Source organism: Berghia stephanieae, chromosome 15 (genome assembly GCF_034508935.2).
Source record: "Berghia stephanieae isolate SIO BIC M18660-M18661 chromosome 15, UCSD_Bste_1.3, whole genome shotgun sequence".
Taxonomy (NCBI): Eukaryota; Metazoa; Mollusca; class Gastropoda; order Nudibranchia; family Aeolidiidae; genus Berghia; species Berghia stephanieae.
This window is the reverse complement of record NC_088374.1, coordinates 15,217,599-15,230,098: the sequence shown is the minus strand read 5'-3', so window position 1 is coordinate 15,230,098 and position 12,500 is coordinate 15,217,599. Positions and strand designations below refer to the sequence as shown.

Here is a 12,500-nt window from a genome sequence, read left to right as displayed (position 1 = left end):
CCATCTTGGTTCTAAACAAAGAAAATCATTACTTTTTATTCTTCATGCTGGCTAGAACTTTTCATTCCCTTTTCATATACCTTGTGATCAGAATGTGTATAAGTCAAAACATGATCAAATTTATGTTTTTTTTTTCCTCTGGAAACGCGTTTAAGCTCGCCAGGGAAATATTTCATACGGGCGTCCGCCATTGTTCCGATAGTTTAGAGCCAGTGTTACTAAGTTACCATACGTCATTAGGATGGAAGTGACATTACGACTGTTGAAGACTATTCGAAACTTGTATAGAGATAGTTCGAATATGACGTCACTCAGGTCTTTGTGATTGTTTTTTGCCATCCGCGTTTATGAGTAATGCTCACTGAACTGTATTAAACCGACTATAAACGTTCATGTTTACACACAGTTTTGTGTGTTGGTCCGTTATACTTCCGGATGGCATTGTTATGAGCTTCTTAGCCAAGCGCATACTATCTATAGATAGAATGCGCTTGGCCTAGGAGTTCACAACATTGCCATCCGGAAGTATAACGGACCAACACACAAACTCTGTGTAACCATGAACTTTTATAGTCTGGTTAATACAGTTTAGTGAGAATAACTCACAAACGCGGATGGCAAAAACAATAACAAAGACCTGAGTGACGTCATCTTCGAACTATCTATAGCTCACTTTACAGCGCTGACCTGCGCCTATCTGTGTGTTGTTTCAGTCTTATGAGTAGTTCTCAGTAATAGTATTAATCAGATTATAAACGTTTAAGGTTTGTATTGGTATGCTATATCCGGCTGGCGGATGTTCCGAGTTTTCAAACTAAACGCATAGCATCAATAAAATGATTTTGTTGTTGTTGTTGCTGTTATTATTATTATTATTATTATTATTATTATTATTATTATTATTATTATTATTATTATTATTATTGTTAATATTATTATTATTATTTTTATTATTGTTATTATTATTATTATTATTATTATTATTATTATTATTATTATTATTATTATTATTATTATTATTATTATTATTATTATTATTATTATTATTATTATTATTGCTGTTATTAATATTATTCTTTTAATTATTATTATTATTGCTGTTGTTGTTGTTGTTGTTGTAGTTTCTGTTGGTGTTGTTAATGTAGTTGTTGTTCTTGTTATTGTTTTGTTGTTGTTGTAGTTGTTCTTGTTGTTGTCGTTTTTGTTGTCGACGTTATTTGTTTAGTCGTTGTTCTTCTCGTTGTTGATGTTATTGTTGTATTCTTGTTGTTTTTGTTTGTTTGTTTTTACAATGAATTGTTTGTATTCCATTTGCCCACCTGTGTTTTCTGTCAGCGAGAAGATAGAACACGGTGTCAACGCTACAACCAAAACACACCAGAAAATAAACTTAACATAGCCAGAACTGTTGGACAGACCTGTTGAGGGAAATGAGAGGGAAATAGAGAAAGATGATGATGAGGTGGTGGTGGTGGTGGTGGTCCTGGAGGAGGAGGAGGAGGTGGAGGAGGAGGAGGAGGAGGAGGAGGAAGAGGAGGAGGAGGAGGAGGAGGAGGAGGAGGAGGAGGAGGAGGAGGAGGAGGAGGAGGAGGAGGAGGAGGAAGTCGTAGAAGAAGAAGAAGAAGAAGAAGAAGAAGAAGAAGAAGAAGAAGAAGAAGAAGAAGAAGAAGAAGAAGAAGAAGAAGAAGAGGAAGAAGAAGAAGAAGAAGAGGAGGAGGAGGAGGAAAAGGAGGAGGAAGAGGAGGAGGCGGAGGAGGAGGAGGAGGAGGAGGAGGAGGAAGAAGAAGAAGAAGAAGAAGAAGAAGAAGAAGAAGAAGAAGAAGAAGAAGAAGAAGAAGAAGAAGAAGAAGAAGAAGAAGAAGAAGAAGAAATAATACAGGAAATTCACATTTAACTGGAAATAGAGAAACAAGAAAATTCAAGAGTGCCAAAGGATTTTAAAAGCAAACGATGCATGTCTAGGTCAGGCCATGTCAAGTCGGTAAACACCCTATAGCTCATATAATATTTATATTTGTAATATCACTTACATTTGGCACGGGTTTTCGCAGCTTTCTGTCTTCAGTTAGGTGATTAACTCTCGTTAAATTATCTCTAATATACTAAAACTATGACGCCAATTGGATTCAGTAGTCTGATGTCACGCCGCCCGGCAACGGCGGCCATCTTGGTTGTAAACAAAGAAAATCATTACTTTTTATTCTTCATGCTGGCTAGAACTTTTCATATGCCTTGTGATCAGAATGTGTAAAAAGTCAAAACATGATCAAATTTATGGGGTTTTTTTCCCTCTGGAAACGCTTTTATGCTCGCCGGAGAAATATTTCATACGGGCGTCCGCCATTGTTCCGATAGTTTAGAGCCAGTGTTACTAAGTTACCATGCGTCATGAGGAAAGAAGTGACGTTACGACTGTTGAAGAGTATTAACCAGTAACATAATATTAGGATGGTTTTTATTCTTACCTAGACTGTCATCTCCCATCAGCCATAGACCCAGAACTGTGCCTACTGTCACGGCCAACAGTTGGAGCCACATACTGCCCTTCCGCTACCTTGAAAAGATAAAAAAACAACATGGAGAATAGATTTAGTATACAAGATATGCAAGGGAACATTACTTTCAACGATAGAACTTTTTTTCAGTTCACAATGCCAGACAAAGCAAGAATGAAAAATGCCCCCCCCCCCTCTCTGGCCCCCAAGATAAAAAAAAAACACAAACAAAAATATCAGCCGGCCTCACCTGGGGATCGAACCTCAGGACCTTTTGGTTACGGTGGTCTGAGGTTTGGTCACCAGTCGAAGGATGTTAATTTTTTGATAGGTTTTTTTTTTTCTTTCTTATATTTTTCTTTCTTGCTTTGTCTAGCACTGTTTCATACACACTTTTTCATATCTTTATCTTACTCCAGTGTCTGCTTCCTATTGCCTCCCTGCCCACTAAAGGAGTTCAGGAACCCACTCAGCTCTCTTGTTGTAAACATGAGAATATAATAATATCTAGCTAGACTTCCAGCAGAGCCCCATTTGATCAGTGTAAAGTCCAATTTTCTCTAAATAAACTTGCATTACTAAATAATACCGGTGCGTGAAGAATGGATACGGTAAATTCATTGGGGCAATTCTCCGTCCTCGGGAAACAAAACCAACCAAAAAAAAAAACGTTATTTAAAAAAAAATATTTTGGCCGAAAAAAAAATCTTCCAACATCCATCGATGAAAATGTCTTTTATCTCGTCCAAAATTTTCAAGGAAGACGTCGGGAAAGTCTTAGGTTTGAGAATTTTTTTTCTTTTTTTTTTTCAAAAATGAGGGTCATTTTTAATTGGTCGATAATATTTGAAGGACGAGTTTTCTGGCCAACATTTTTTAAAACGTGTTTCTATTTTTTTTTTTTCAGAGTGCGGACGAGTTGACATATAGAAGTCAATCAGAGACTTTTGATTGGTCGCTTGTGTAAATACTACTGGAAATATGTCATCCATTTTGTCTGCTTACACTTTCTCGTGCATACACACACACACACACACACATACATACACACACATACACACACACATATATACATACACACACATATACGTCAAGAATGTGTACATTTCTCGTTGACTTGTTGAGCGGTTTTATTTGCTTGACCGTACGTGATTCTAGTTTGCAGTGGCGGATGGTTTAGGTAAACGAAAAGGGCATTGCGCACCGAACGACCCCGATAAGTCATAGTGGCTTTGAAACTATATATATATATATATATATATATATATATATATATATATATATATATATATATATATATATAAATATAGTGGCTTTGAATATATATATATATATATATATATATATATATATATATATATATATATATCGTTTCACTCGTTTCTATCAGTTGAAAAATGTGAAGTAAACAACAACAAAGACCTGGTGATCGGGCTCCAATAGAACAGCAAAATTAGTTTCTAAAAGGTTTCAAAAAGTGTAGACACATGATGAAAACGAATGTTTCCTTAGTTATTTCCAAATAACTTAGTGTTGGGATATTTTAGTTGCGAACGTGACGAAAGCTAGTACTATGAAAAAAGATCGTAGAAATAGTACTTATTGGTCCTAGCTACAGAGCTGCATAGATCTCTTTGACTCAATAGATTTTGTTGTAAAGGAAAGTTTAGCTCCTTAGAAACTATATTTCAGGACTTTGGAGCAACAAATTGTTTATTTGTGAAAATTGGTTAAGTGTTTTTGTTTTTTGTTTTTTAAACTACGATTTTAAAAAAATATCAAGTAGACAGTTCTGTATTATATATATATATATATATATATATATATATATATACATATATATATATATATAATCATACATACAAACATACACACACATATATATGTATATATATATATTATAATAATACATATATACATATATATATATATATATATATATATATAATACATACATACAAACATACACACACATATATATGTATATATATATTATAATAATACATATATACACACATATATATATATATATTATATATATATATATATATATATATATATATATATATATAATACATACAAACATACACACATATATATATATATATATATATTATATATATATATATATATATATATATATATATTATAATAATACATATACGTATACACACACACAATATATATATATATATATGTATATATATATATGTGTGTGTGTATGTATGTATGTATGTATGTATGTATGTATGTATGTATGTATGTATGTATGTAAGTATGTGTGTGCGTGCGCGCGCATATGTGTGTGTGTAATTTAAGGTCTAATGCAATTTGAATTTTCATGCCAAATTTCATCAAAACCCAGAGCAGGACACGAACCGCGGTCTCATCAGTCCATAATTGATTGCCATACCACAAGGCCACGATATAATGATCATAATTGTTATGGAATGGAAATCTGTTTGTTTTTTTTTTGTTTTTTTCAATGAACACACCAACAGCAAACAACACACCAAAACAACCCCAATTTTAACACATTAAGTCGTACGACAAACTCATTCACCCTTTTAACTCACTCAACCCTAACACCGACTATATCCGTAGTTTACCCGGGGTTACTTTTACCCCATGCCTATATATTACATTTTTTACGAGACAAATTATAGGCATAGTATCAAAGCTGATGTTTTATAGTTTTTACATGTTAATGGTAGTTGAATAAAACTATCTATGTACATGGTCATTTTTAATACATTTTGTCCAATTTTGAAAAGAGGCAAAAATCTCTAGGATTGAGTGAGTTAAAACGTCTATACTTCTGCCTTCTTTTATCCGATCACTAAAAATCTTAATTATTATTGAGGATCGTTCATCCATGAAACCTCTTCCGTGTGAATTACTTATAGTGATACTGTTGTAGTCTGAGAAAAATACCCACACGTATTTTAAAAAAAAACCCACTGTATTTAAAAATTTGGCCAGAAAACTCGCCCTTCAAATATCGATCGATGAAAATGACTCTCATTTTGTTAAAAACTCTCAAACCCGGGGCTTCGCGAAGTCTTTCTTTAGTCCGTGTTTTGAGAGTTTTTGCCAAGATAAGAGTCATTTTAATCAATCGATATATGAAGGACGAGTTTTCTGGCCAAAATATATATATATATATAATATTGTCTCGTCCACCCACCCCCTTTCATCTCTTCTTCCCCCCCCCCCCACCCCCACCTCTTTCCCCCCATTCTAATGGAGCTCCCGTAAGCTTTGTCTACCAAATTCTAAAGAAAACCGAAAACCTAAAAAAATTGTAACTTGTGTATGTGTCGTATGTGTTAGTGTGTATTTGTATGGTGTGTGTGTGTGTGTGTGTGTGTGTGTGTGTGTGTATATGTGTGTGTGTGGGTGGGTGGAAAGTGTATAGAAGGAACGGAATTGACGTCACTCAGGTCTTTATTATTGTTTTTAGATGGCCATTTTGGTGATCATTTTTATTTTACGAGAACTACTATGCTACTAGTGTGCATCTTGTGTGAGTGTGTCTATGTCAATATTGTATTGTTATAAATGTGTAGCCAAATGACAAATTGCCACTTTTTTGGGGGACAATAAAGATATATTATCATTATTATTATTATTACTGAATTCTATCTATCAGATTATACACGGGTAACTCCAGCATGAGGGAGACGCCATTCGCTTATGGGATTCGATCGATGGATTTTTCTGGCACTAAAAATGACCTAAATAAATGTTATTATTAGTGTCTTTTAGCTCCTCTTAAAAAGTAGATTATGTACAGTATGAAACGCTTTGAACACGGAACTAAAAAAAATAGACGAAAACGTCTCTCTCTCTCTCTCTCTCTCTCTCTCTCTCTCTCTGTGTGTGTCTCTCTCTCACACACACATACACACTCTCTTTCACTCTCTCTCTCTCTCTCTCTCTCTCTTTCTTTCTTTCACTCACTCTCTCTCACTCTCTTTCACATTCTCTCAAACTCTCTCACTCTCTCTCACTCTCTCTCAATCTCTCACTCTCTCTCACACTCTCTCACTCTCTTTCACTCTTTCTCCCTCCAACTTTCTCAGTCTCTCTCTCTCTCTCTCTCCCCCCCCCCATACACCCACACACAACACCCAAAAACACACAACACCCAAACACACTCACACACACACACACACACACACACACACACACAATATTCCACACCATTTACAGGTTCGATCACTAATAACGTTAACCCCTTGACAACAGAGACGACCTTCGTCCACGTCATCGTTCTCCTCCTTCCCATTACAAGTTGTCGAATTATCTGTGATTCTTTCACGGCTTTGGATGTTATAATATGTGTTCCCTTTAGGGGAGACCTTCCATAAGCTACTACATCCCAAGTAGTCTTGTTCTAGTAGGGGGTTTGGGAGGGGGAAAACTTTTTTTTACTGTCTCCCCCCTCCCAAATCCCCTACTAGAAGTTCTAGTGTAAGTGTAAGAGTCGGGGGTTTGGGAGGGGGGAGACTTTAAAAAAAAAATGTTTCCCCGCTCCCAAACCCCCTAATAGATAGTATGCGCTTGGCTAAGAAGCTCATAACATTGCCATCCGGAAGTATAACGGACGAACACACAAAACTATGTGTAACCATGAACTTTTATAGTCTGGTTAATACAGTTCAGTGAGAATAACTCACAAACGCGGATGGCAAAATATAACAACAAAGGCTTGAGTGACGTCATCTTCGAACTATCTATAGAACAACAATACTTGGGATGTAGTAGCTTATGGAAGGTCTCCCGTTATTTTTAGCGTTCCACTTAACACCACTAACTTGTCAGTGAGTTTTAATGTGCGTTAAAAATCATAGGAAATGAAATGGAAGCTTACAATTTCACCAGTCTTACATTCTTGCTTGAAAAAAAAAATTCCGGCCCTGTTTCCGATCGTTGCTCGAAAAAATATATAGATAGTATGCAGATGATGTCACTCAGGCCTTTGTTATTGTTTTTGCCATCCGCGTTTCTGAGTTGTTCTCACTAAACTGTATTAACAAGACTATAAAAGTTCATGGTTAAACAGAGTTTGTGTGTTGGTCCGTTATACTTCCGGATGGCAATGTTGTGAACTCCTTGGCCAAGCCCATTCTATCTATATCGACTTCTGTGGGGAGACCTTCCATAAGCTACTACATTCCAAGTCTTCTTCCGAGGGAGGAAACTTTATTTTAGTCTCCCCATTCCCAAACCCCCTTCTAGAAGTTCTAGTGTAGGGGGTTTGGGAGGGGGGAGACTTTTAAAAAAAAAGTTTCTCCCCTCCCAAACCCCCTACTAGAACAAGAATACTTGGGATGTAGTAGCTTATGGAAGGTCTCCCCTTCTGTGGTTGAAAACACTGACAACAACAATAGGATAGAATGTCCAAAATCAACGCTTCTTTCTTCTTTTATTATTTTTCCTCCACGGATCACCCTAACGTCCCACAACGTGTGCACCACTTCCGTTCTTCCGTTCAATACAATCAATGAAGTACTGAAGTGTGTACATTGTGTGTAGCATCGCGGGATTGGTCTCGGCCCCTTTGCTTGTGATTCGAGTGCTTTACCAACTGAACGATCGGGATCCGCCAGCCCCCCCCCCCACCCCCCCTCCCCGCCCCCCTCCCCATTCAGCATAATATGTATCTGATGTCAATGTTGGGAACGCGCAGCATCTATTGGTACATTATATTAGGCTGCTGGCGGATGTTATGAGTCTTTTAGCTAAACGTAGAACATTAATTACTATTAAAATCGAACAGCGCATGTAAAAGGTTAAACCATCTACCCGTGTTCTCCTCCCTTCCCCATCCTTCACCCCCCCTCCCCTCCCCTCCCCCACCCACTCCCTTCCATCACCTCGTCACTGAAATTATTCCTTTATGCGACAAGTCAAACAAACCCGATTTATTTTTTTGGATCCTTTGTTCTGTCGGACTCCTAAAAAAATCACATATTAAAAATTTTGGCCAGAAAACTCGTCCTTCAAATATGCATCGATTAGAATGACTCTGACCTAGTCCAACACTATCAAACCTGGGACCTAGGGAAGACTTCGTGAATTCCCAGGTTTGAATGTGTAAGTCAAGATGAGGGTCGTTTTAATCCATCGGATATTTGAAGGGCAAGTTTTCTGGCCAAATTTTTAAATACGTGTTTCGTTTCGTTTTCTGATTACAGCAGTGTTGTTGATGGTTGTCGTTTTCATCGTCAGCAACATTCATATTTAATGACGTATCCATTAGAACTGATGGCCCAGTGATATCGCCTGGAATAAAATAGTCCCTAAGAGCCATTGGGCTCATGGAGAAAGGTAGGCCCTAAGAGTTATTGGGCTCATGGAGAAAGGTAGTTTATAAGAGTTATTGGGCTCGTGGAGAAAGGTAGTCTATAAGAGTTATTGGGCTCGTGGAGAAAGGTAGTCTATAAGAGTTATTGGGCTCATGGAGAAAGGTATTACATAAGAGCTTTTGGGCTCATGGAGAAAGGTAGTACCTAAGAGCTTTTGGGCTCATGGAGAAAGGTAGTCCCTAAGAGCCATTAGGCTCATGGAGAAAGGTAGGCCCTAAGAGCTATCGGGCTCGTGGAGAAAGGTAGTTCCTAAGAACTATTGGACTCATGGAGCCGAAGTGGAGCCTTTTACTTGCAGACTTCTGCGGCTATGTGGTCTAATGGTATGGCACTCCCTTTCAGATCAAAGGGTTCTGTGTTCGAGTCCCGCTTTGAGCTGCGTACTCAGGTGTAAAATGAGTACCTGGACGTTAACAGCGTTGTCTCTGTCCAAAAAAAAAAGATGTAACATCGCCTAAAAGGTGTCATGTCATGTCTCGTCCTGCATTTTAAGTGTTGCTGTTGGCTTGGGTCCCATGTGAAGCGCTTTGAGCACGTTTAGTGGATATTGCGCTATATAAAACCTCCATTTTTTAGATAGACCCAGCTACAAAGTAACTGCTGGGTTGAAAAATAAATCTCGCCTTCACCAGGAATTGTGTTCGATCCCTTTCCCTTTGCGTGAGAAGCAAGTGCTCTACCGACTGAGCTATCGGTACTCTCTGCAGGTCACGTGAATTGTGAAAAATTTAAACAGAACCTTAGCTGAGCTTTTGTCCCGAGCTGCTCTTGGCGGTGGAGAGAGGATTGCATGAGAGTGTAATCAATTTAAAATCAATAAGTTGTTATTCGTTTTGAGCTTCGAGAAGGAAATATAACGCACCGTAAAATATTGTATGATTGTTATTGTGGTAAAGGCTATCTATAAATAATTGAAAAGTAGAGGGGAGGGCGGTAGGGAGGGAGGGACGAAGAGGGAAGACAAGAACGGGCGGGCGGACGGACGGACAGACAGACAAACAGATAGACAGAAAGATGGATGGATGGATGGATGGGTAGATAGATAGATAGATAGATAGATAGATAGATAGATAGATAGATAGATAGATAGATGGATGTATGCATAGATAGATGGGTGGATGGATGGATTGATTGATGGATGGGTGGATATATGGTTGGATGGATTTATGGATTGTTAAATGCAATATAGGCTAGAAAGATAGATAGATGTATAAATTTCTGGATGGGTGGATGGAGAGAGAGAGAGAGAGAGAGAGAGAGAGAGAGAGAGAGAGAGAGAGAGAGAGAGAGAGAGAGAGAGAGAGAGAGAGAGGGTGAGAGAGGGGGGTGGCTGGGTAAGATGATAATAATGATGATAATAATAATTATGATGATGACGACGACGACGACGACGACGATGATGATGATGATGACGATGATGATGATGATGATGATGATGATGATGATGATGATGATGATGATGCCGATGATGATGATGATGATGATGATGATGATGATGATGATGATGATGATGATGATGATGATGATGATGATGATGATGATGATGATGACGATGGCAATATCGATTCATCACAGTATGTACCCACACTTACCTATCCATACAGTTTCTATGTATCAGCGTCACCCCAATCCTATCCAATTGAATTGAAAACAAAATGTAAACAAACTACTTTCTTTGTTTGTATTTATCACTCCGATACTCCTTCACACTAATCAGTACCAAGTACCTAGATTTCTTTCATTGTTGCTATTCGGTATCTAGTCTTATCTTTTAAATACAGTTGAGTCTATTTTTAAACGTATATTAACTCATTCAATCCTAGAGATTTTTGCTACTTTTCAAAATTGGAAAAAATGTATTAAAAATGAGCATGTACATAGATAGTTTTATTCAACTACCACTAACATGTAAAAACTAAAAACATTAACATTAAAAGGCATGGGGTAAAAGTAACAAGGGTAAACTACGGATATAGTCGGTTTTAGGTTTGAGTGAGTTAATATTATCGCATGCCATGCCTGTTGCGACCCTAGATCTCTGATGTTATATGGGACAAACGTTGTATGAAAATACTGAATTATTGTCTTGGGAGGCCTTCCGAAAGCTCCTACATCCCCAGTATTCTTGTTTTTTTATAATGTTCTAGTAGGGGGTTTGGGAGGGGGAAAACTTTTTTTTAAAGTCTCCCCCTTCCCAAACCCCCTACTAGAACAAGAATACTAGGGATGTAGGAGCTTTCGGAAGGCCTCCCATTGTCTTTGCTAAGAACACGGGGGAAAAAACACTTGTCAAATGGAACGGAAACTTCAATTCAATAAAGTAAAACAGATAATGTGGACGTTTTGGATTTTCCCTTTGTCAACAAAACAGAATGATTGCACCACCAAAGACGAACGTGATGATATAAGAAAATGGCGTTGTTTAGGTGAATCTAACATCCATTTTCTGATCTCTCATTCGTCTTGCAATTTGCAATTCTTCTTCTTCTTCAAGTACCAAGTCTGTGCCAGACATCGGTGATCATGGTACGCCATTCATCTCTCTGATCAGATAACCTCAAAACAACTAATATTACTCTTCTCTTTCTTTGTCACCCAGCTGTTCAAACTATTCAATTTTTTTTTTCTTAGTCTATCTATACTCTTTTTACCATCTATCTTTCCCATGAGAGCAAGATGTTCAATACATTTATGTCGAATTAGGTGCCCTCAAAATCCAATTTGTCTTTTTCTTATTGTACGAATTAGTAACCTTTTAGTTTCAGCTTGCTCTAATACTTCTTCATTAGTTTTCTTCTCTGTCCATGAGATTCTTAACATCCTTCTAAGAACGACATTTCTGCTGCCTCCAGTTTCTTTCTAATGTCTTTTGTAATTGCAAGTTTAAAATACTATTATCATCATATTACTTATTTTTCTATCAACGCTTGTCTTACCGTAATATGTTTTTTTTATATCACTGTAAAGAGCTTACAGCCTATGACAACGAGGTAAAGCGCTATATAAATGCCCTTTATTCTTCTTCTTCTTCTTCTTCTTCTTCTTCTTCTTATTATTATTATTATTATTATTATTATTATTATTATTATTATTATTATTATTATTATTATTATCAAGCGTTCATCGTGTTTTTGTTGACAAAGGGGAAACCCGAAACCTCCACGTTATCTGACTTTGTTAATTAAATTAAAGCCTCCATTCCATTTAACTGTTGTTACTTATTTCATCGACGTTCAAACAGCAACATTTACAAACAGAACACAGAACAAATGAACACATTCACATTCAAACAGCAACATTTACAAACAGAACACAGAACAAATAAACACATTCACATTCAAACAGCAACATTTACAAACAGAACACAGAACAAATAAACACATTCACATTCAAACAGCAACATTTACAAACAGAACACAGAACAAATAAACACATTCACATTCAAACATCAACATTTACAAACAGAACACAAAACAAATAAACACATTCACATTCAAACATCAACATTTACACACAGAACACAGAACAAATAAACACATTCACTTCTAGCTATCTCGTCTTGAACACACAATATAAAGATAAGTATTGAATTATTGTAAGCTTCAATTTATTAAACGAAAACAATACTGTG

The 12,500-nt window shown here is 36.8% G+C and overlaps 1 protein-coding gene across 7 annotated transcripts in view; it reads right to left on the bottom strand.

Annotated features, from left to right (window-relative positions):
* The window catches only part of LOC144960458 (hydroxysteroid 11-beta-dehydrogenase 1-like protein A), a 25,262-nt gene that overhangs the window by 10,351 nt on the left and 2,411 nt on the right, over positions 1 to 12,500 (bottom strand). For 2 of the 7 annotated variants that reach the window (XM_078893557.1, XM_078893558.1), the window contains exons 2-4: positions 10,462 to 10,701; positions 2,466 to 2,554; positions 1,320 to 1,418 (exon numbers count right to left, since the gene is read on the bottom strand). In XM_078893557.1, coding sequence (XP_078749683.1) covers positions 1,320 to 1,418; positions 2,466 to 2,538 — 172 coding nt within the window. In that variant the 5' untranslated portion in view covers positions 2,539 to 2,554; positions 10,462 to 10,701. Of the gene's footprint in view, positions 1 to 1,319; positions 1,419 to 2,465; positions 2,555 to 10,455; positions 10,705 to 12,500 lie in introns of all 7 variants that reach the window. The other 5 variants (XM_078893560.1, XM_078893559.1, XM_078893564.1 and 2 more) reach the window with 5 other exon arrangements.